General features: G+C 45.2%; 1 protein-coding gene and 1 long non-coding RNA gene across 3 annotated transcripts in view; one reads left to right on the top strand and one right to left on the bottom strand.

Moving 5' to 3' along the window:
• The window catches only part of lclat1 (lysocardiolipin acyltransferase 1), a 93,883-nt gene extending 73,973 nt beyond the window's left edge, over positions 1-19,910 (bottom strand). The window contains exons 1-2 of one of the 2 annotated variants that reach the window (XM_012962792.2): positions 19,738-19,910; positions 627-795 (exon numbers count right to left, since the gene is read on the bottom strand). In XM_012962792.2, coding sequence (XP_012818246.1) covers positions 627-791 — 165 coding nt within the window. In that variant the 5' untranslated portion in view covers positions 792-795; positions 19,738-19,910. 2 annotated transcript variants of the gene reach the window in all.
• A 99-nt stretch (positions 19,911-20,009) lies between these two features.
• On the top strand, positions 20,010-23,649 carry LOC108647646. Its single transcript, XR_004222645.1, has 3 exons — positions 20,010-20,207; positions 21,557-21,664; positions 23,159-23,649. It is a non-coding gene; the product is annotated as an uncharacterized LOC108647646 (long non-coding RNA).
• Positions 23,650-25,160: the final 1,511 nt, after the last annotated feature.

Raw genomic sequence — 25,160 nt, 5'->3', positions numbered from 1 at the left:
TATATTATAAGGGGACTCCCAGGGACTTATTATATCCCTATATGTTACAATAGGGGGCACTTTATTCACTATATATTATAAGGAACCCCTCGGGGTAAAGGACTACCCTGACCAATGCTGACCATAACAAACATGTTCCATAGTCGCAGTAAGCTGTATGGTCAATATAAAGGGTTGTTTATGAAAATAAAAAGTAAAAATGCCAGTGTCGACCACCCCTGGAGTTATAGGAATAGTTAACATCTGTAAAGCATAGTTTCATAGAATGGGCAGGTATGGAAACAGAACATAATGGAGGAAAAGTTCTTTGGGCTGTAGAACACCCACCCCGACCCAACATGAGATCATAATGGAAGGAACAGCGAATGTACGGACACATATGCACACACAGGAATTCATGATTTAGGTAAATACACAACATATAAACTGGAGACATTTTGCTCTGTAATGAGAATTTCCGATATATATGTTAATTGGCCTCATTTGTCTCCCGCAACAGGTCCTGCTAAACAAACCCCACAAAACAATAAGTTCTGCCAAATGAAATGACTCTGCCGGATGTTTTCTGCCGACGTTCCTGTTACTTAGCAAGGGGGATACGGCCAGGCAATGATGGAAGCTCTTACCACGGGTAATGTCAGCCAGGTGGCCACAATCCGGTCTGTTATCCAGCGATACCAACTCGGGGACACGAGCATCAAGGGGAGGAAAGGGCCGAGCATGAAAATGCTGCCGAAGAAGCTTCCCAGGAACAACGCAAGCACAAAATATACCCCTCTCCATGACACCATGGCTCTGCAAAAAGAGAAGAACAAAATGAACAAGGACCAAGGAACTTTTCTGCCCCAAACTTAATACACAACTTGCTACTTGAGAGAGGGTAAAAAAGGATCAAAGACTAAGGGAAGAAGGGTCACGTTTCAGATTTGCTTGGAAAGTGACCAACCTTACTGTAACAGCCTGGAACGTAACCCTCCTTTCCAAGGAGATTAGTCAGCCCGAGATTAACCTCCTCTAGCGGTGGCAACTAATCTTCTTGAATGCTTTCCTACTGGCAAGTACTGTATGTAGATGGATAGTAGGAAAACAAGTGTTGCTTGGGCTTTCCGAAGTTGCCCAAAGTGCAACTAATCTTCTTGTGTGTGTCATCGCCCTAAACCAGCGGTTCTCAACCTGTGGGTCGGGACCCCTTTGGGGGTTGAACAACCCTTTCACAGGGGTCGCCTAAGACCATTGGAAAACACATATTTCCGATGGTCTTAGTAATAATTTTATGGTTTGGGGTCACCACAACATGAGGAACTGAATTAAAGGGTCACGGCATTAGGAAGGTTGAGAACCACTGCCCTAAACCTTTGTGTCCTATGCTAGTAAACAATGGAAAGGACGCTATCGCTCTACACTCCTTGGTGGAGCTTCAAGGTGATTGATCTGTTAAATACTCTTAACTTTCACTCCTAGAATGACCGTGCATATGGTCTAGATTAACATTAGCAACCATACTTGTTTTAGGCGTGTTTGTTACATGAAGGCTCCTCCATGACACCTGAAGGTTCTTGAACAGTTTCAAAACCAAAAGTCACTTGGTGAGGTTGGTAAATAAACGTATGTTCAATAAACAAGCTTATGTTTACCCAGTTTGGTGGATCAGGCCAACATGATCATCAAGTCCTTAGGCCAATGACTGCATCACTTTAGAAGCTTATGCAGACTTACTGGCAGAGGTTCAAGTCCACAAACCCATGCAATACATGGGATTTTAAAGTCAGCCCAATCATGATGATATCTTGGTAAGCCCCCAACAGATATTGGTCAGAAAGCCATTGTTTTGGTACTATACGCAGGCCAAAGGGTGATTCAGCAGACATTGGGTACAGCTCAGCTTACATCATAAGTTCCATCAACAATGCCCCTCTCTCCCTTCTATGCCGGCTCGTGGTTACTGGATAACATCTACTGTTCCACTGAAGGCAACCTATGATAGGTCAGAATCCACTTACACAAAGCTAGTACATGATAGCACCTATTAACTAGGTCTTTTCCAAAAAAACAAATAATTATTCATTTTAAAAAGGAGAAAATGTAGCCCTTTTCAAATTAAACATGAAACCCAAATTCTTTTTTTTATTCATCCATCCATACCCATTATAAAGGCATTAAAAAATCCCAGATGTCAATCATATATTGTCAAATATATGGCAAATACTTTTACTTTCCATTCAGCGCTCACTTTTCCCCCTCCCAACCATCTAATTATGTAGCCAGTGCATGGGCATCAGGTCCCCCATTCTGGCACATAAATAAGATTTTGGGGTGATACAAAGCTTTGCCTCAATAAGTGCCCACAAAATGGTGCCTGCCTGTTTGCTCTGATTGTGTATTTCCAAGACCAAAGGAAACAAAATTTTTATCATTTATATAATATAAGTGAAGTTTATTTTCCTTGACAAACACAATAAAATAGAATTTGGAATTATTTCTTGGGGTGACAAGTCTCTAGATCCTCTGGCCTAATCCATACAATGAAATAACCTCTAACCCCAAAAGATTCATCATGCACAACAAAACAATTAAACCCAAATACATGAGAATTATCCCCACCCATCCCAAGGAAGAAGCCATGTAGTAACACCAAACCTAATTAGGGTAACACTCCGGTGTCTCATTACATAGCACCCCCACTTCTACACCTGTCTTTCCCCAAGTGCCATAATGCAGATTCATCTAATGGAAAATAATCAACGCTCTTTAGTTTTTCCAAGAGAGCAAACATACCCCCCAATCTGACGACGGCTGAAATATCTTGGATACGGCGGCGCCGAGCTGGAACAACATAACGTGCCATCTAGGCCTTTTCATCACTTCTAATTGATCATTAGCTTGTGACAAGTCCTCATTCACATTCAGTAGCCGAGTAGCACGGCGCTTAGCAAGTAGGCATGCAAGCTATCGCGTCTAATTGCCACGTTCCATATTATTGGTAGCACGTGCCGTTTGTTTAAAGAGCCATCTCATCTCCAAAAGCACATTAACCAAATAATGTATCTACAAATCAACAGCAGTGGGTATCAATCTCGGGCAAGATCTAATTATAATGGGGAGCAAAAGCTTGATGATCCACAGCCACCTGGAACAGGTAGGAGCCCCGGGCAAAAAAATCTCAAAAAACCCACCACCAAGTCAGTCATTTATCAAGAGCTCCAAATTAAAAAACTTTAATCACGTACCCGAAACCCCCGGCCAGGGCCGGTGCTGTGGCTCAATCCCAACTAAGATATAATTACCCCTTATTGGGGGCAGAACAGCCCTATAGGGTTTATTTAATGGTTAAATGATTCCCTTTTCTCTGTAATAATAAAACAGTACCTGTACTTGATCCCAACTAAGATATAATTACCCCTTATTGGGGCAGAACAGCCCTATTGGGTTTATTTCATGGTTAAATGATTCCCTTTTCTCTGTAATAATAAAACAGTACCTGTACTTGATCCCAACTAAGATATAATTACCCCTTATTGGGGCAGAACAGCCCTATTGGGTTTATTCAATGGTTAGATGATTCCCTTTTCTCTGTAATAATAAAACAGTACCTGTACTTGATCCCAACTAAGATATAATTACCCCTTATTGGGGGCAGAACAGCCCTATTGGGTTTATTTCATGGTTAAATGATTCCCTTTTCTCTGTAATAATAAAACAGTACCTGTACTTGATCCCAACTAAGATATAATTACCCCTTATTGGGGGCAGAACAGCCCTATTGGGTTTATTTCATGGTTAAATGATTCCCTTTTCTCTGTAATAATAAAACAGTACCTGTACTTGATCCCAACTAAGATATAATTACCCCTTATTGGGGCAGAACAGCCCTATTGGGTTTATTTAATGGTTAAATGATTCCCTTTTCTCTGTAATAATAAAACAGTACCTGTACTTGATCCCAACTAAGATATAATTACCCCTTATTGGGGGCAGAACAGCCCTATTGGGTTTATTTAATGGTTAAATGATTCCCTTTTCTCTGTAATAATAAAACAGTACCTGTACTTGATCCCAACTAAGATATAATTAATCCTTATTGAATGCAAAACAATCCTATTGGGTTTAATTAATGTTTTATTGATTTTCTAGTAGACTTAAAGGAGAAGGAAAGGCTAAGTCACTTGGGGGTGCTAATATGTTAAGCACCCCCAAGTGACTTAGATCGCTTACCTTGTACCCTGGGCTGGTGCCCCTGTTAGGAGAAAAAAGCACCAGCCCAGGGTACCTGTAGGAAGCGCTTCCTCCTTCCTCTCTCTTCTCCCGGTGAAATCCGTCGGCCGGCGCATGTGCAGTAGAGTAAAAAGCCGACTTTGTTTTTTAAGTTCGGCTTTTCACTCTACTGCGCATGTGCGAGCGGCTCTACAGGTAGGAGGAAGCACTCGCTGCTACCCCGGACTGGTGCTGTTCTCTCCGTACAGGGGCAGCAGCCCGGGGTATGAGGTGAGCGATCTAAGTCACTTGGGGGTGCCTAACATTTTGGCACCCCCACGTGACTTAGCCTTTCCTTCTCCTTTAAAGGTATGAAGATACAAATAACGGAAAGCATTCTGGATAACAGGTCCTTTACCTGTATATAAATAGGGCATTACCGCCATATTTAATTAAGCTGGTGGCAGCACCAACGCAGCGTGCTTGTGCCTAAAGAACCAGACGGCACAGATGTGATTTTCATGCCGGAAATCCAATATTCATTTTAAAACAACTGCGTCCAATCCACTTGCACAAGTAAATGACCCGCTATGAAGGCAAATTGTCCCAAAATATAATATTATATTAAAGGGGATATCAACCTAAAAATAAATGGAAGACAACACAATTCCATTTATATCCATTCATTCAAACATTTAATGGTTTGAACAATGTCAGAGTATTGAATGAACATTTCTTTGCTTCTTATTCACATAGAAACACATTGTCGGAACTTTCCAGCTATGAACATAAAGGGCCAGTGAAAACAATAAGCTGTTCCGGTGCCAGACCCGCTGGTATCACCTTTTCTAAGAAGACGGACGGAGCAGTAGTGAATAAACACCAATCCATCTGAACTGATTTTGTTTAGAAGAATGGGGGGGGGGGGGGGGAAATAGCCTCTGTACACTTCACAAATGGGAAAGGGCTGTTTATAGGCACAACGGAGTTTTAAAATTGATTAGGCAGAACCTGTATTGTAGGTTTAACCTTAATGACGTCCAGGGATACAGGGCTGAGTTTCAGCATGGCCGCCCCGACACATGTGCAAAAGGCCACTATCATTCATCATATAACACAAAAACACATACTAAGTGCCGGGGTTATTTGCTAAAGGAGAATCTGCATACGGTAGGGACAAAATATCACATTTATTACAGGACTTGGATCCTAATGAGCTGAAAAACTCACCTTCCAGCAGAAAAGGCATTTAATTATTAACGTTGTGCCGGCTGGCCAGATAGCACATCCCATAAAGCAGAGAGTATGGCGCACGCCTGGTCACTTTATCTGCCACCATGACATATTGCTCAATCCACCCTACGCCGCACTATTCCCCGCTCTTCAACTAACAAACAGATTTCCATCAGCCAAAGAGATGGAGCCTCAGCCAAGGTAGAACGCCAGGGAGTTGGCCTCATTTACAGAAACTACAACCTTCTTGTATCTTGATCACCGGAATGAGACCCAACAGTTGAGCATCTTCCATTGGGATGGAGCAGAAGGTTTAGCAGAGATTGTGACACACCTAGAAGCCCAGGCTGAAGGTCAATAAGGCCACAATAAAGGTCATAATTATTTTATGAGATAAAGGCCACACCCCAACCAAGTTTTATACCAACAGGCACTTTGACCTGAAAACCTGAGTGTAATAAACTGACACGGTGAGAGGGTCAAGGTTCGTTTTGTTCATTTTTAGTTGACACTTGTCAATTAATGTCAATGGATTACAATATGGCCACCTAGAAAGCTACATTTACTTTGTAATAGTTAAGCACCTACCATTAAACAGTGCTTTATTTCTATATAAGCAAGGTCACCATCTTATTATTTCTATATAATCAGGGTCACCATCTTATTATTTCTATATAATCAGGGTCACCATTTTATTATTTCTACATAATCCAGGTCACCCTGCACATCAGCCAACTCTCCGACCGCCCCCATATCATGTAGTGCATGCTGCAATCAATGTAAACATACTAGGGATGCACCAATGCACTATTTTTGAAATTTGGTCCAACCCTGAATCCTGTAAAGGATTCGTCCGAACCCTAATTTATATATGTAATTTAGGATTAAAGAGAATAAATTTCAACTTCCGTGTTTATGTAATAAAAAGTCACGTGATTTTTGGATTGGATTTGGATTTGGATTTGGTTCAGCCGGGAGCATCGATTCTGCTAAAAAAAAAAAAAAAAAAAAAAAAGGCCAAATCCCAAACGGAATCCTGGATTCGGTGCATCCCTAAAACATACATTGCCAACAATATAAATATTTTGGGACATATGTCAATGCTGTATTCCAATAAGGCTGTGGAATGTGGAAGGTCACCCTTCCCCCCTCTGAGATCACCAACAGCCTCCAAATTTGTCAACTGGGGCTTATGAAGGTTCCTTGTAGTGTTCTGGCCCAACATTATCTCCAATGAAAATCAGTAGAGATGAAGAAGGATCAAATGGCGATGGGTCAACACCAAGCTGATGAAGGATCAAAGTGTTGTGGGGGTGCAAGAACTGCTATGGAACCCACAAGTATGAAAGAAGCCAAGAAGGCCAAGGATGACATAGAAGAGACCACTGAGGAAGGGGAAAGTAAGGAGAAGCCAAAGCCCTTGCTTGTACCAGCAAGTCCTCTAGAGTTGCTTTGCCTATGCTCTGGCTAAGAGCAAAAGTATATAAGCCAAGTAGGTCAATGACAAATGTATTAGTCAGAACCCAATAAGAGCAATCAGAACTAAGCAACCAAGTTATAAATATAATGTTGCAAGCATCCCAAATGGAGTTCATCAATACAGTTGATTGACAGCATTGAGCTGGATAAGGCATGGAGAGAGACTGGGGTCAAACTGTGGCCTCAAGTCTCAGGATGACCCTCTTGATACCCCGTGGAAAGGACGAGCTGGGGGCACTGACTGCACAATGTGGCCCCAAGGAGACAAGTACCTCAGTGCAGGCAAAAATTATGCACTTTGTACTGTACGCTATAGATATAGCAATACGTTAAATGGTATAGGGAATATGTAACCAAAGAGAGATGTCACCGGGCATCGATACTACCCAGCAGAGAATTAATCACGTGCCAACCATACTATACTAAGCCTTTCCTAACTGGGCGCCAGACAGTCTGCCACTCTCATAATAACAGCTAAAAAGAGCACAGGTCAGCACATTTTACCAAAAACATTGCCTTTCACCTTAGAAGAACAAAATATTTAAGACATTTATGATTCAAGCTGAGCTCAGCACAAAGGGTGCTGGGACGCTTTAAACAAGTTGTTCCTGCAGAACCAGGCAAGTTCCCCCCCCCCGGTGCCACGGCTTGACACCCACTTTCTGCAACATCCCCGCTCCTTGTTTGCGCAAAAGCTGTGGGGCATATAAGGGTAACAAAGGAGGTTCTTCAGTTCTACCAAGATCTATGGAACGCCACCTGGCCGGCACATAAGTGGAACGTTAATATCCAGATATATTGCCAGTACCTGCATTTTAGCAAGTAGAAAATGATAATCGTATTTTCAAGCAATCCACCTTCTACATGTGTCTGATCAGCAGAACAATGGGAAGGGAGCAAGATAGCAGCTCCCAGTAGGTATCAGAATAGCACTCAATAGTAAGAAATCCAAGTCCGGCTTGGGACTCCTCCAGATACATGGGAGTAGGAGAAACAATAGGTTAGCTGAAAGCAGTTCTAATGTGTAGCGCTGGCTGAAAGCTCAGACTCAGGCACACTTTACTGCTGCGCTGCAAGTTGGAGTGATATCCCCCCCCCAGCAACCAGTATCAACAGGACGATATTTACCATATAGGCACCCTAGGGTGGCAACTTAAGTGGGCTAACCCTCTGCTGGCTATAGTGTCACAAAGGGGTGGTGGAACTGAAGGGGAGGGGGTCACGCCTCTATTCAGTGACTGGTAAGATGAAATATGCAGTCGGAGGTCCAGTGATGCCCTAGGAAATACAGCACTGTAGGTTATCAAACCCTTGGGTTAAAAATCTGAAATTAGAAGTCTAAAACTGCTTATATCTATATAAACCACAAAAAATGAAAAATAACTGTACAACTCCTCATAGACCAGGTGGAGTACATTTTTGGGGTTTTCTATAGAGCAGATCCTTGGGGGGAGCCTAGGGGACAGGGGTGCCCTGACCATGATGTATGCTGGTACTCCCTCTCCCTAGCCACATCTGCCATTGAACTTTTGCTGCCTGCCACAAACAAATGGGTGGGTGGGCAGCCCGAGTGTGGGGGTGGGAAGGGGCAAAGGAAAACGCTACGCGTTGCCCCTTTTCTGCGGGAAGGGGCGGCCATAGTACTTAGACCACTGTCTAGAGCAAAACAAACCTAGATATAAGGAACAACCCTCCTCCTTCCCAATCAATCTATGTGTATGTTTCACATGTAATAACTACTTACTTTTTACACAGACAAGATTCTGACCACCTACCTCTCCGACACCATTGAGAAGTCTATATGTTGTATTAGCTGTGTGCCAAATAATCTGCAGCGCAAGCGAACACAACGTGTATTATAATAAACTAAGAAGCTGTCCGCACTCCAGATATAATTAATCATTAACAACCAATGAAATCTGTGCAGCAATACTGCCTATAGATATCAGTTCACCGGACTCAACATACATTAAAGGAGAACTAAACCATAAAGATGGATCTGGCTAGAAATGCCATATGCCAATGCATCCTTTTAGTAGTAATGCTATAAGTCTTTACAGTTGTCACAGGAGCTCCCCATTTTGGATTCTGTTAGAACTGCCCGGGATACTGCACACACTAAGTAGGTTCAGAGCAGCTGTGGAAAAGCTGATCTTAGGGGTCGTCACAAATTATAAAGCAGAAAATGAGGCTGGTCTGTCATATAAACTGATGCTATAGGGCTGATTTATAAATTCTGATGCTAACTGCACTGGTTTTAGAGCTGCCATGTTATGTGAATCAGCCTAATACTGTTACATATATATATATATATATATATATATATATATATATACACATATATATATATATATATATATATATATATACATATATATATATATATATATGCAGTATAGTGTGAGTGGGTCCAAAAGTGCAGGTAAGTGACAGCAGCCCAGAGTATGTGCTGGGAATTAGCAGAAAAGAAGATGGGGGGCTACAGGGGGCATCTTTGTGGGCACAGATCTTCCCTGTTAAAGGGATGTGGTTGCCTTGGGCTGATACAAAACCCCAACACATAATGTACAATATTTCTAGCCTATTTGTTTAGTTAAGCTTTAGTTCTCCTTTAAACGCACAGAGGTGATTTGCACATTTTATCTCTCCATTATGGCTGCAGATACGACAGTTCAAAGTAAGCAGGCAAGTTCCAATGCATTACATTCCATTAGCAACACAACTGATTCCAACATTCCAAACAGCGATTAAAAGGGGTAGGTTCACCTTTAAAAGTTAACTTTCGGTATGTTATAGAATGGCCAATTCTAAGCAACTTCATTATTAATTTCTGACCCCCCGGCAACCAAGAACTATTGCTTTGTGAAACTTTTAATTGTTATTGTTACTTTTTAGTACAGGTACAGGACCCGTTATCCAGAATGCTCGGGACCAAGGGTATTCCGGATAAAGGGTCTTTCCCTAATTTTAAACTCCATACCTTAACTCTACTAAAAAATCAATAAAACATTAATTAAACCCAATAGGATTGTTTTGAATTCAATAAGGATTAATTATATCTTAGTTGGGATCAAATACAGGTACTGTTTTATTATTACAGAGAAAAGGGAATCATTTAACCATGAAATAAACCCAATAGGGCTGTTCTGCCCCAATAAGGGGTAATTATATCTTAGTTGGGATCAAGTACAGGTACTGTTTTATTATTACAGAGAAAAGGGAATCATTTAACCATTAAATAAACCCAATAGGGCTGTTCTGCCCCAATAAGGGGTAATTATATCTTAGTTGGGATCAAGTACAGGTACTGTTTTATTATTACAGAGAAAAGGGAATCATTTAACCATTAAATAAACCCAATAGGGCTGTTCTGCCCCCAATAAGGGGTAATTATATCTTAGTTGGGATCAAGTACAGGTACTGTTTTATTATTACAGAGAAAAGGGAATCATTTAACCATTAAATAAACCCAATAGGGCTGTTCTGCCCCCAATAAGGGGTAATTATATCTTAGTTGGGATCAAGTACAGGTACTGTTTTATTATTACAGAGAAAAGGGAATCATTTAACCATTAAATAAACCCAATAGGGCTGTTCTGCCCCAATAAGGGGTAATTATATCTTAGTTGGGATCAAGTACAGGTACTGTTTTATTATTACAGAGAAAAGGGAATCATTTAACCATTAAATAAACCCAATAGGGCTGTTCTGCCCCAATAAGGGGTAATTATATCTTAGTTGGGATCAAGTACAGGTACTGTTTTATTATTACAGAGAAAAGGGAATCATTTATCCATGAAATAAACCCAATAGGGCTGTTCTGCCCCCAATAAGGGGTAATTATATCTTAGTTGGGATCAAGTACAGGTACTGTTTTATTATTACAGAGAAAAGGGAATCATTTAACCATTAAATAAACCCAATAGGGCTGTTCTGCCCCAATAAGGGGTAATTATATCTTAGTTGGGATCAAGTACAGGTACTGTTTTATTATTACAGAGAAAAGGGAATCATTTAACCATGAAATAAACCCAGTAGGGCTGTTCTGCCCCAATAAGGGGTAATTATATCTTAGTTGGGATCAAGTACAGGTACTGTTTTATTATTACAGAGAAAAGGGAATCATTTAACCATTAAATAAACCCAATAGGGCTGTTCTGCCCCCAATAAGGGGTAATTATATCTTAGTTGGGATCAAGTACAGGTACTGTTTTATTATTACAGAGAAAAGGGAATCATTTAACCATGAAATAAACCCAATAGGGCTGTTCTGCCCCCAATAAGGGGTAATTATATCTTAGTTGGGATCAAGTACAGGTACTGTTTTATTATTACAGAGAAAGGGGAATCATTTAACCATTAAATAACCCCAATAGGGCTGTTCTGCCCCAATAAGGGGTAATTATATCTTAGTTGGGATCAAGTACAAGGTACTGTTTTATTTCTAAAGAGAAAAAGGAAATCAAAATTTTGAATTATTTGATTAAAATGGAGTCTATGGGAGATTGCCTTTCCGTAATTCGGAGCTTTCTGGATAACGGGTTTCCGGATAAGGCATCCCATACCTGTATTTATTTTTCTATTCAAATCGTCGCCTATTGATATATGTCTTTCATTCAAACCACTCCCTGGTTGCCAAGGTAATTTAGATCCTAGCAACCAGATAGCTGCTAAACAAAAACTGAAGTAATTAAAAAATTAAAAATAATAAAAAATGAAGACCAATTGCAAACTGTCTCAGAAAAGCACTCTCTACATCATACTAAAAGTTAACTCAAAGGTTATTCACTGGTTTTAGAATTCTGTGTAAATGTTATTGTTACAGAAAGCTTTTCCTAGGGCATTACTGTTCCATTGGGCCCCACAGAGGGCGCTGCTCCCTGCAAGCAGAATGGCTCCCCATAGGGACTGGATATTATCCAATTCCAATAATAACACTCACTTCCTGTTATCCCAGCCTGCACAATCTCTAGGGGGTTTATGTATAATTCCAAAATAAATTATCAATGCTATGCTCAAGTGGGAACGAGTACAGCAAAAAACCTATTACATTAATTAACTTAACTAAGCTGCAATCTTTATTAAATGGTATGTAACGCACAAACATTTTAGTATTAATAAAGAAAATGTTATTCTAGGAGTCTTACCCAAATGCATTCAATAATTATATGTATAAATATAAGTTTTCAAGTAGTATTTTGTTTATCCCTTTATATTTCTCTGTTTCTTACTCTTGCAACAGTATAGCAGAAGTCAGTTCTTTTTAAGACTCCTTTCCTATACAATGTCTGGCTAACAGTCTGTGCCTATAGTAGCATGGGGGGATATTAGCCTCTGGGAAGGGACTGGGGCTGTGGGATAGCAGGTATAGTAGGGAGAGATGGTGCCTATATTAGCAGTGGGGGATAATAGCCTCTGGGAAGGGACTGGGGCTGTGGGATAGCAGGTATAGTAGGGAGAGATGGTGCCTATAGTAGCAGTGGGGGGATAATAGCCTCTGGGAAGGGACTGGGGCTGTGGGATAGCAGGTATAGTAGGGAGAGATGGTGCCTATAGTAGCAGTGGGGGGATAATAGCCTCTGGGAAGGGACTGGGGCTGTGGGATAGCAGGTATAGTAGGGAGAGATGGTGCCTATAGTAGCAGTGGGGGGATAATAGCCTCTGGGAAGGGACTGGGGCTGTGGGATAGCAGGTATAGTAGGGAGAGATGGTGCCTATAGTAGCAGTGGGGGGATAATAGCCTCTGGGAAGGGACTGGGGCTGTGGGATAGCAGGTATAGTAGGGGGAGATGGTGCCTATAGTAGCAGTGGGGGGATAATAGCCTCTGGGAAGGGACTGGGGCTGTGGGATAGCAGGTATAGTAGGGAGAGATGGTGCCTATAGTAGCAGTGGGGGGATAATAGCCTCTGAGAAGGGACTGGGGCTGTGGGATAGCAGGTATAGTAGGGAGAGATGGTGCCTATAGTAGCAGTGGGGGGATAATAGCCTCTGGGAAGGGACTGGGGCTGTGGGATAGCAGGTATAGTAGGGAGAGATGGTGCCTATAGTAGCAGTGGGGGGATAATAGCCTCTGGGAAGGGACTGGGGCTGTGGGATAGCAGGTATAGTAGGGAGAGATGGTGCCTATAGTAGCAGTGGGGGGATAATAGCCTCTGGGAAGGGACTGGGGCTGTGGGATAGCAGGTATAGTAGGGAGAGATGGTGCCTATAGTAGCAGTGGGATAATAGCCTCTGGGAAGGGACTGGGGCTGTGGGATAGCAGGTATAGTAGGGAGAGATGGTGCCTATAGTAGCAGTGGGGGGATAATAGCCTCTGGGAAGGGACTGGGGCTGTGGGATAGCAGGTATAGTAGGGAGAGATGGTGCCTATAGTAGCAGTGGGATAATAGACACAATATTCAATGCCACATTTTCTGTTAAAAATGGCCACTGGGAATTCACAAGCCAGGGGTTAAGAAGCCTGACAATATGACATCAGACCCTCTCCTGAATTAAATGGGAACAAACTGGGCCAAATGGTTTTGAATGCAAGGAACAGACCCTTTGAAAGCTGTTTTGTCTTTTACAAATGCCAAACAGGAAATGTATAATGAAAGGATGGCAATGCCGGGAGCTGTGGGAAGGGACGGTATAAAGCACCGAGGGATCTGGAACAAAACATGGAAGGAATCTATGAAAGGGGCAGAGAAGCAAGAAATAAGTTAGATTAGTATTGCATTAGGAATGCAGGGGGTTTCAGCATAAATAAACCATTTACTGGAGAAATGTCTGAGCTACATCAGGGTTCTTAGTCTTTAGAACAGGAGTTAAAAACAGGTCACCTTGTTACATACAGTGAGGGACTGTTATCTTCTTTATGTGGTTTCCTACTACACCCTTACACAATTCGGTTCCGAAAGAATAAAAGTAGATATGAATATAGTGACTGCCTTAGGCCTGAAAAGGCTTGATTTAAATGAGAAAAAACAGCCATAAAGCAGGGCAATTTGGTTCCTACAGCTACAGTAAGGTATCGGATAGGATCTGTGCCACTGTGACAGAATGCTCTGTTATACAGATAGCTAGAATCTCAGCCATAAAGCAGGGCAGGGCTGCTGCTTACAATGGGGGGGATCAGATAGGATCTGTGTCACTGTGACAGAATGCTCTGTTATACAGATAGCTAGAATCTCAGCCATAAAGCAGGGCAGGACTGCTGCTTACAATGGGGGGGATCAGATAGGATCTGTGCCACTGTGACAGAATGCTCTGTTATACAGATAGCTAGAATCTCAGCCATAAAGCAGGGCAGGACTGCTGCTTACAATGGGGGGATCAGATAGGATCTGTGCCACTGTGACAGAATGCTCTGTTATACAGATAGCTAGAATCTCAGCCATAAAGCAGGGCAGGACTGCTGCTTACAATGGGGGGATCAGATAGGATCTGTGCCACTGTGACAGAATGCTCTGTTTTACAGATAGCTAGAATCTCAGCCATAAAGCAGGGCAGGACTGCTGCTTACAATGGGGGGATCAGATAGGATCTGTACCACTGTGACAGAATGCTCTGTTATACAGATAGCTAGAATCTCAGCCATAAAGCAGGGCAGGACTGCTGCTTACAATGGGGGGATCAGATAGGATCTGTGCCACTGTGACAGAATGCTCTGTTATACAGATAGCTAGAATCTCAGCCATAAAGCAGGGCAGGACTGCTGCTTACAATGGGGGGATCAGATAGGATCTGTACCACTGTGACAGAATGCTCTGTTATACAGATAGCTAGAATCTCAGCCATAAAGCAGGGCAGGACTGCTGCTTACAATGGGGGATCAGATAGGATCTGTGCCACTGTGACAGAATGCTCTGTTTTACAGATAGCTAGAATCTCAGCCATAAAGCAGGGCAGGACTGCTGCTTACAATGGGGGGATCAGATAGGATCTGTGCCACTGTGACAGAATGCTCTGTTTTACAGATAGCTAGAATCTCAGCCATAAAGCAGGGCAGGACTGCTGCTTACAATGGGGGGGATCAGATAGGATCTGTGCCACTGTGACAGAATGCTCTGTTTTACAGATAGCTAGAATCTCAGCCATAAAGCAGGGCAGGACTGCTGCTTACAATGGGGGGATCAGATAGGATCTGTGCCACTGTGACAGAATGCTCTGTTATACAGATAGCTAGAATCTCAGCCATAAAGCAGGGCAGGACTGCTGCTTACAATGGGGGGATCAGATAGGATCTGTGCCACTGTGACAGAATGCTCTGTTATACAGATAGCTAGAATCTCAGCCATAAAGCAGGGCAGGACTGCTGCTTACAATGGGGGGGTCAGATAGGATCTGTGCCACTGTGACAGGGCTGGGCCCTTGAATGCTCTAAGAAATGAACAGTAATAAATAGTAAATGTTATTTATGAACCAGGGAACAAGCTAAAGGGATCCTTATAACCCGTCTCATTTCAACCCTTTGCAGCATCACATTTACTCCTTCTGTCTTTATCTCAAACTATAAGGTGCTGAGTTACTAACATGGGTGTTACATTACCCCAGTGCATCTACGCAAAACAACCAGGCACACCTATCAGTCTGCCGATACGTTGCTACTGGTTACTGCAGTTTATCGCACACATACAGTTATGTACATAAATATTTAAACAGTAACACAATAGTTATCGCTTCATACGAAGAAAGAAAGACATCACTGAAGTGCCAAAGCCTAATCCTGTTTGCCATACAAGTGGTCGGCAGTTAGTGGGTTTCGTTCGTTGAATGAGAGACTATAATATGAATAGGAGGAGGCCCGAATTGAAAGATAAGGAATTGAAAGTAACAATAATACAATTGTAGCCTCACAGAGCAATGGGTTTTGGCTGCCGGGGTCAGTGACCCCCATATGAAAGCTGGAAAGATGTAGAAGAGGAAGGCAAATAATTCAAAAACTATAAAAAATAATAGTACCAATTGCAAAGATGCTAGGAATAGGCCATTCTATATCATACTAAAGCATAAAGTAAAGGTGAACCATCCCCTTAACAAAGTACCAAATTGATTTGGCTCCTCCTATTGTTTGCTCGTGAGTAAATTGTCCAATTACTCATTGTAAGGATAAAGGACAGTCACCCCCAATCTCTGCAGGGACCAATGGGACACTCAATAGGGAGTCACCCCCAATCTCTGCAGGGACCAATGGGACACTCAGTAGGGAGTCACCCCCAGTCTCTGCAGGGACCAATGGGACACTCAATAGGGAGTCAGCCCCAGTCTCTGCAGGGACCAATGGGACACTCAATAGGGAGTCAGCCCCAATCTCTGCAGGGACCAATGGGACACTCAATAGGGAGTCACCCCCAGTCTCTGCAGGGACCAATGGGACACTCAATAGGGAGTCACCCCCAGTCTCTGCAGGGACCAATGGGACACTCAATAGGGAGTCAGCCCCAGTCTCTGCAGGGACCAATGGGACACTCAATAGGGAGTCAGCCCCAATCTCTGCAGGGGCCAATGGGACACTCAATAGGGAGTCAGCCCCAATCTCTGCAGGGGCCAATGGGACACTCAATAGGGAGTCACCCCCAGTCTCTGCAGGGACCAATGGGACACTCAATAGGGAGTCACCCCCAGTCTCTGCAGGGACCAATGGGACACTCAATAGGGAGTCACCCCCAGTCTCTGCAGGGACCAATGGGACACTCAATAGGGAGTCACCCCCAGTCTCTTCAGGGACCAATGGGACACTCAATAGGGAGTCACCCCCAGTCTCTGCAGGGACCAATGGGACACTCAGTAGGGAGTCAGCCCCAATCTCTGCAGGGACCAATGGGACACTCAATAGGGAGTCAGCCCCAATCTCTGCAGGGACCAATTGGACACTCAATAGGGAGTCACCCCCAGTCTCTGCAGGGACCAATGGGACGCTCAATAGGGAGTCACCCCCAGTCTCTGCAGGGACCAATGGGACACTCAGTAGGGAGTCAGCCCCAATCTCTGCAGGGACCAATGGGACACTCAATAGGGAGTCAGCCCCAATCTCTGCAGGGACCAATGGGACACTCAATAGGGAGTCACCCCCAGTCTCTGCAGGGACCAATGGGACGCTCAATAGGGAGTCACCCCCAGTCTCTGCAGGGACCAATGGGACACTCAGTAGGGAGTCAGCCCCAATCTCTGCAGGGACCAATGGGACACTCAATAGGGAGTCAGCCCCAATCTCTGCAGGGACCAATGGGACACTCAATAGGGAGTCCCCCCCCAGACTGTTGGGGCCAATGGGACACTCAGTAGGGAGTCCCCCCCCAGACTGTTGGGGCCAATGGGACACTCAGTAGGGAGTCCCCCCCCCAGACTGTTGGGGCCAATGGGACACTCAGTAGGGAGTCCCCCCAGACTGTTGGGACCAATGGGACACTCAATAGGGAGTCCCCCCAGACTGTTGGGGCCAATGGGACACTCAATAGGGAGTCCCCCCCAGACTGTTGGGGCCAATGGGACACTCAGTAGGGAGTCCCCCCCCAGACTGTTGGGGCCAATGGGACACTCAATAGGGAGTCCCCCCCCAGACTGTTGGGGCCAATGGGACACTCAGTAGGGAGTCCCCCCCCAGACTGTTGGGGCCAATGGGACACTCAATAGGGAGTCAGCCCCAATCTCTGCAGGGGCCAATGGGACACTCAATAGGGAGTCAGCCCCAATCTCTGCAGGGGCCAATGGGACACTCAATAGGGAGTCCCCCCAGACTGTTGGGGCCAATGGGACACTCAATAGGGAGTCCCCCCCCAGACTGTTGGGGCCAATGGGACACTCAATAGGGAGTCCCCCCAGACTGTTGGGGCCAATGGGACACTCAGTAGGGAGTCCCCCCAGACTGTTGGGGCCAATGGGACACTCAATAGGGAGTCCCCCCCCCAGACTGTTGGGGCCAATGGGACACTCAGTAGGGAGTCCCCCCCCAGACTGTTGGGGCCAATGGGACACTCAGTAGGGAGTCCCCCCCCAGACTGTTGGGGCCAATGGGACACTCAGTAGGGAGTCCCCCCCCCAGACTGTTGGGGCCAATGGGACACTCAGTAGGGAGTCCCCCCCCCCCAGACTGTTGGGGCCAATGGGACACTCAGTAGGGAGTCCCCCCCCCCCAGACTGTTGGGGCCAATGGGACACTCAGCAGGGAGTCCCCCCCCAGACTGTTGGGGCCAATGGGACACTCAATAGGGAGTCCCCCCCCCAGACTGTTGGGGCCAATGGGACACTCAATAGGGAGTCCCCCCCCAGACTGTTGGGGCCAATGGGACACTCAGCAGGGAGTCCCCCCCCAGACTGTTGGGGCCAATGGGACACTCAGTAGGGAGTCCCCCCCCCAGACTGTTGGGGCCAATGGGACACTCAGTAGGGAGTCCCCCCCCAGACTGTTGGGGCCAATGGGACACTCAGTAGGGAGTCCCCCCCCCAGACTGTTGGGGCCAATGGGACACTCAGTAGGGAGTCCCCCCCCCCAGACTGTTGGGGCCAATGGGACACTCAGTAGGGAGTCCCCCCCCCAGACTGTTGGGGCCAATGGGACACTCAGTAGGGAGTCCCCCCCCAGACTGTTGGGGCCAATGGGACACTCAGTAGGGAGCCCCCCCCCCAGACTGTTGGGGCCAATGGGACACTCAGTAGGGAGTCCCCCCCCAGACTGTTGGGGCCAATGGGACACTCAGTAGGGAGTCCCCCCCCAGACTGTTGGGGCCAATGGGACACTCAGTAGGGAGTCCCCCCCCAGACTGTTGGGGCCAATGGGACACTCAGTAGGGAGTCCCCCCCCCAGACTGTTGGGGCCAATGGGACACTCAGTAGGGAGTCCCCCCCCCAGACTGTTGGGGCCAATGGGACACTCAGTAGGGAGTCCCCCCCCCAGACTGTTGGGGCCAATGGGACACTCAGTAGGGAGTCCCCCCCCCAGACTGTTGGGGCCAATGGGACACTCAGTAGGGAGTCCCCCCCCCAGACTGTTGGGGCCAATGGGACACTCAGTAGGGAGTCCCCCCCCAGACTGTTGGGGCCAATGGGACACTCAGTAGGGAGTCCCCCCCCCAGACTGTTGGGGCCAATGGGACACTCAGTAGGGAGTCCCCCCCCCAGACTGTTGGGGCCAATGGGACACTCAGTAGGGAGTCCCCCCCCCAGACTGTTGGGGCCAATGGGACACTCAGTAGGGAGTCCCCCCCCAGACTGTTGGGGCCAATGGGACACTCAGTAGGGAGTCCCCCCCCAGACTGTTGGGGCCAATGGGACACTCAGTAGGGAGTCCCCCCCCAGACTGTTGGGGCCAATGGGACACTCAGTAGGGAGTCCCCCCCCCAGACTGTTGGGGCCAATGGGACACTCAGTAGGGAGTCCCCCCCCAGACTGTTGGGGCCAATGGGACACTCAGTAGGGAGTCCCCCCCCAGACTGTTGGGGCCAATGGGACACTCAGTAGGGAGTCCCCCCCCAGACTGTTGGGGCCAATGGGACACTCAGTAGGGAGTCCCCCCCCAGACTGTTGGGGCCAATGGGACACTCAGTAGGGAGTCCCCCCCCAGACTGTTGGGGCCAATGGGACACTCAGTAGGGAGTCCCCCCCCCAGACTGTTGGGGCCAATGGGACACTCAGTAGGGAGTCCCCCCCCCAGACTGTTGGGGCCAATGGGACACTCAGTAGGGAGTCCCCCCCCCCAGACTGTTGGGGCCAATGGGACACTCAGTAGGGAGTCCCCCCCCAGACTGTTGGGGCCAATGGGACACTCAGTAGGGAGTCCCCCCCCAGACTGTTGGGGCCAATGGGCAGACAGAGTAAAGGGAACATACAAGAAGCCCCAGGCTGGGAGTATTTACCTGCCCGGGAGTCCCCGGCTCTCTCTCTCACTCAGCCGCGCCGCTTCCTTCCCGCCCTGAGCCTGCAGGCCCCATGGAGCTCCCCCCGGATGCAGAGTTCCGGGCTCCCAATTCCCAGACTCCCTCAGCTTCCAGTGACAGCTCCGGGTCACCGCGGGATGACGTCATGCGGGCGCTGAGGCTGTGACGCTCGGAGACGGACAGGGGCGGGACTGTGTGTGGGCGGAAGTGTTTAGCTGTAGGACGTAGCAGGAAGTGAGGTATGAGGAGGCGCTAGAGTCACTAGCACGTCACTGTGGGCGCTCTCTGGGGCTGATGGGAAGTCAGACTGTGCTTTAACCCCCAAGTCATGTACTATATCCTTATTATATGTGCGGGCTTCACTCCAATGTCATAGGGTTCCCAAGGCTGTTGGCAAAATTACCTTTATCCACTGACCCAGTACTGAAGCCCCCAAACCTCAAATTCAGGTGGGATAGGGGATGAGCCAGTTACACAGCAAATAATTCCCTCTGCCATTTAACCTTTTATTCTTGTACCAACAAATGTATTTGTAGCTGTAATATTGGTGTGTAGGCGCCATCTCAGTGCATTGTGCCTGAGTCTGAGCTTTCAGCCAGCGCTACACATTAGAACTGCTTTCAGCTAACCTATTGTTTCTCCTACTCCCATGTAACTGGAGGAGTCCCAAGCCGGACTTGGATTTCTTACTATTGAGTGCTATTCTGATACCTACTGGGAGCTGCTATCTTGCTCCCTTCCCATTGTTCTGCTGATCGGCTGCTGGGGGTGAGGGGGGGGGGATATCACTCCAACTTGCAGCGCAGCAGTAAAGTGTGCCTGAGTCTGAGCTTTCAGCCAGCGCTACACATTAGAACTGCTTTCAGCTAACCTATTGTTTCTCCTACTCCCATATAACTGGAGGAGTCCCAAGCCGGACTTGGATTTCTTACTATTGAGTGCTATTCTGATACCTACTGGGAGCTGCTATCTTGCTCCCTTCCCATTGTTCTGCTGATCGGCTGCTGGGGGTGAGGGGGGGTGGATATCACTCCAACTTGCAGCGCAGCAGTAAAGTGTGCCTGAGTCTGAGCTTTCAGCCAGCGCTACACATTAGAACTGCTTTCAGCTAACCTATTGTTTCTCCTACTCCCATGTAACTGGAGGAGTCCCAAGCCGGACTTGGATTTCTTACTATTGAGTGCTATTCTGATACCTACTGGGAGCTGCTATCTTGCTCCCTTCCCATTGTTCTGCTGATCGGCTGCTGGAGGGGGGGGATATCACTCCAACTTGCAGCGCAGCAGTAAAGTGTGCCTGAGTTTGAGCTTTCAGCCAGCGCTACACATTAGACCTGCTTTCAGCTAACCTATTGTTTCTCCTACTCCCATGTAACTGGAGGAGTCCCAAGCCGGACTTGGATTTCTTACTATTGAGTGCTATTCTGATACCTACTGGGAGCTGCTATCTTGCTCCCTTCCCATTGTTCTGCTGATCGGCTGCTGGGGGGGAGGGGGGGGATATCACTCCAACTTGCAGCGCAGCAGTAAAGTGAGACTGAAGTTTATCAGAGCACAGGTCACATGGCTGTGGCACCCTGGGAAATGAAGAATATGGCTAGCCCCATGGGAAAACAGATTACAATGCAGGATTCTGCTGGAGAAGCTCTATTAACTGTTTAAAAAAAGCCATGATTTCCCATGACAATGTTCCTGTAATAACAATTACCTTATGTTTTTCATTTATTCAAATTTTCATTTGCATTTTTATAATGCTGGGGCTGCCATCTTTGTTCCTTGAAAAACCTTTTTACCTATAGGCACGTCAAGGTTGAATATGTCGCAGAGCCAGTGAGTAATATTAATCATCGTTGTGCAGTAAAAAGAGCAAGGATAAAACTACCCAGAGAAAAAGTTCTGTCGTCATGGTGAGTGGCGCCATGTTTTTTATTCTGGTTCATGTGTGTTAGGGAAAAGGACATTTATGGGCTCATTTATCGATTATCGAGTCTGTGAATTTGAGGATATTTATCTAAATTGAATAAACGCATATTGAATGCTCGCTTATTTATTTTATTTTACCCGTTTACATAAACAAACTTGAATATCTCGAGTTTGAAACTGCGGCTTGACTTTGCCTAGAACAACTCCCATCGACTTCTTTAGAAACTCGCAGGCTTTTAGAAGGCAACGTTTCTGCTCTTAATAGAAAAAATGAGAAAAAATGAAACTCTGGTTCATTGATCTTTTCTATAGGAAAAAAGATTCCCCTATATCTGTCTATAATGCCCTCTAAAGTACATGTAAAGGGTCATTATAATCCCCTTGCAAAGACCTTTTCTCCAGAGAAAACAACCCCAACCCTGACAGTCTAACCTCATAGTTTAACCCTTCCATCCCCTTAACCAGTTTAGTTGCAGTCTCTGCACTCTCTCCAGCTCATTAATATCCTTCTTAAGGACTGGAGCCCAAAACTGCCCCCCATACTCAAGGTGAGGCCTTACCAGGGACCTATAAAGAGGCAAAATTATGTTTCCGTTCCTCAATGCCCTTTTTTCTGAAAGAGGGCACTTTATTTGCTTTAGTAGCCACTGACTGACACTGCCTTGAGTTGCACAGCTTGTTATCCACAAACATCCCCAGATCCTTCTCAATTTAGGATCCTCCCAACACACTAATAAGTAAGTGTATAACTCACATTTGTGTTATTTCTACCAAAGTACAAACCTTTGCATTTATCAACATTGAACCCCAGTTTCCATTTTGCTGCCCAGTTTTCCGATTTAATCAAATCGCTCTGCAAAGCGGCAGCATCCTGCATGGAACCTGCACAATGTGCACAAAAGCCACGATCATACCCAAATGCAACCAGTTTTGCTACTATATCACCTATTATGATCAGTGTTTTTGTCTGAGCGCTACATTGCACTGGTCATTCAGCAGAACAGGAATCTCTAACAATTTATGGGGGTTGATAACATTTGCCTGAATAGGTTTAAGCATTATAAGTTGTACTAACACATCTCAACATCTGATGGAAACAATCCTTTATGTTCACGCAGAAAATATAAAGCAAATATTACACAATATACGTCCTGATTTGCTTGATTGGGGGTCTAACAAGTGGATTTATATGTATCTAGTCATTTTTTACTGATCGTTCCAGTGTTGATGTTTGTACCTGACTATATATGTCTGATACTGATTAGCTCCCTAATAGGGTGGCAGCCCCACAATTTGGAAATGTCTGCCCCACTTTACTGCGGTTTATTATTCATTTATGAAGTGATACCTTTTGTAGAATTTTCATTATATTTGGGCCCTCCAATGCAAGGACATCAGTTGTATGTAACCATAGCTTTTATTATTAGCTTTTGTTGGTTGGATACTTCCCAAACCTAATTTTCTTCTTTACTTTCCAGTTGTATGTTCCCCTATCGCAATAAAGCCACAACTCTGTGGTCTAACTTGTGTCACTTGCAACTTGGCGGAAGAAGTTAGATCCAGTAACTGTCCTTGTCAGTTCCTATTTTTCAAATTCTGTAAAACTAATGGACCTCACAATATCTCAAGAAAAGATCACCGACACCATCATTTTAGTGAATTATTGCTCTTCCCCAAGCCAAACGTTTTAACACCTTTTTCCTTGAGTTCTTTAGGAATCAGTCTTGGCAATACTCGTGGTTTCGTACTTTCGTTACGTGTCTGTTACTCCCAATGGGTCACATGAAAATGTCCTTCATCCCTCTTTCAAACCTTCTTGATCGAGATCTGGCCAATTTTAGGCCATCCCAATCAAGTAGGCCAATTAGGGGGTTCTATACAAGGGCAGACAAGTCGCTGAATTGGTCTAAAGCAGCGGTTCTCAACCTGTGGGTCGGGACCCCTTTGGGGGTCGAACGACCCTTTCACAGGGGTCACCTAAGACCACTGGAAAACACATTTTATGGTTGGGGGTCACCAAACCATGAGGAACTGTATTAAAGGGTCGCGGCATTAGGAAGGTTGAGAACCACTGGTCTAAAGGACCCAAATTGGCAGCTAATATCTGCCTGTGTATGGCCACCTTTAGTCTTTTACATGTGCAGTTATGTATCCACCCCCCTTTTTACACAAGGAGAGAACTAGTTCTATTCACTCTGTATATAATAGAATGTTATATAAAATAGCTAATTCAACTAACAGGGAACAATGAGTCCTTTTGGCATTAGCTTATGAAACTGCAAATTGAGTTCGGCATGGTAAATGTAACGTAACAGTTTTTCTCCTAGAACGGAAAACAGTAGAAAAATAGATGGCAATGGGAAAATAGAGTAATTATCTGTTGCGACTGGGGAAAAAATGTAGCATTCAGCTGAAAAAAATTGCAGTGTTCTGGAAAATCAGTTGTGTAGTGGTAATAAAAAGAAAAGAACCAGACTAAAGATAGATAAGATAATGGCAGATATGCATGGCATTGTTATGTTTTGACTCTTTACTTTGGGTCACATCCATTGAAAAGAATGTTATTATAGATGAAGCTAAATAAAAATGGCAAAAAGGAGCTTATTTTGGGTTTGGGGGTAAATGTCCTGTGTTGCTTGGTAGAGTCTGTTGGGTGAACCTGCTGTGATCTGCTGTTATCCAATCCCATCCCCACATGAATAGCACAAGTACAGTACTAGGGGACCTGTCACCCTAAGAAATAAATCCAGATTATTTTCTATTGTGTTTGTCAAGCAAAATAAAATTTACTCAAAATATATATTATTATTTATTTATTATTTTTTAGATCTTGTTTACTTCAGTCTTGGAATAACACGATCACAGCAAGCAGGTAGGCGCCATTTTGTGGGCACTGTTATTATGACAAGCTTTGTATCACCCCAATATCTTGGGTATGTGCCAGAATGGGGGACCTGATGCCTATGCACTGGCTACACAATTAGATGGTGAGGGGGAATTTAGGGGGAATGTGGGGAGGGCAGTGACAAGTAGGAAATGCTGAATGGAAAGTGAAAGCAATTGTACTCCCCACCTCTATGCCAAAGACATAGAGGTGGGGCAGGCAATATATGATTGGCAGCAAGGATTTGTAAATACCTTTATAATGGGTATGGGTGTGTTAGTAAAAGAAGGAATTTGGGTTCCATGTTTAATTTAAAAAGGACTTTTATTATCCAGCTTTTTATGTGTGGGTGATAACTGATTACTAATAAGCCTTCTACCAATGATCCCCAACCAGTGGCTCCGGGGCAACATGTTGCTTCCCAACCCCTTGGCTGTTGCTCTCAGTGCCCCCAAACCAGGGAGTTATTGTTGAATTCCTGACTTGGGGGCAAGTTTTGGTTGAATACAAACAAGATTTCCTACCAAATAAAGCCCCTGTAAGCTGATAGGGTGCATAGAGGCCCCTAATAGCCAATCACAGCCCTTATTTGGCTC

The sequence above is a fragment of the Xenopus tropicalis genome, chromosome 5 (assembly GCF_000004195.4).
Source record: "Xenopus tropicalis strain Nigerian chromosome 5, UCB_Xtro_10.0, whole genome shotgun sequence".
Lineage (NCBI taxonomy): Eukaryota > Metazoa > Chordata > Amphibia > Anura > Pipidae > Xenopus > Xenopus tropicalis.
This window is presented reverse-complemented; position numbering and strand designations above follow the sequence as displayed.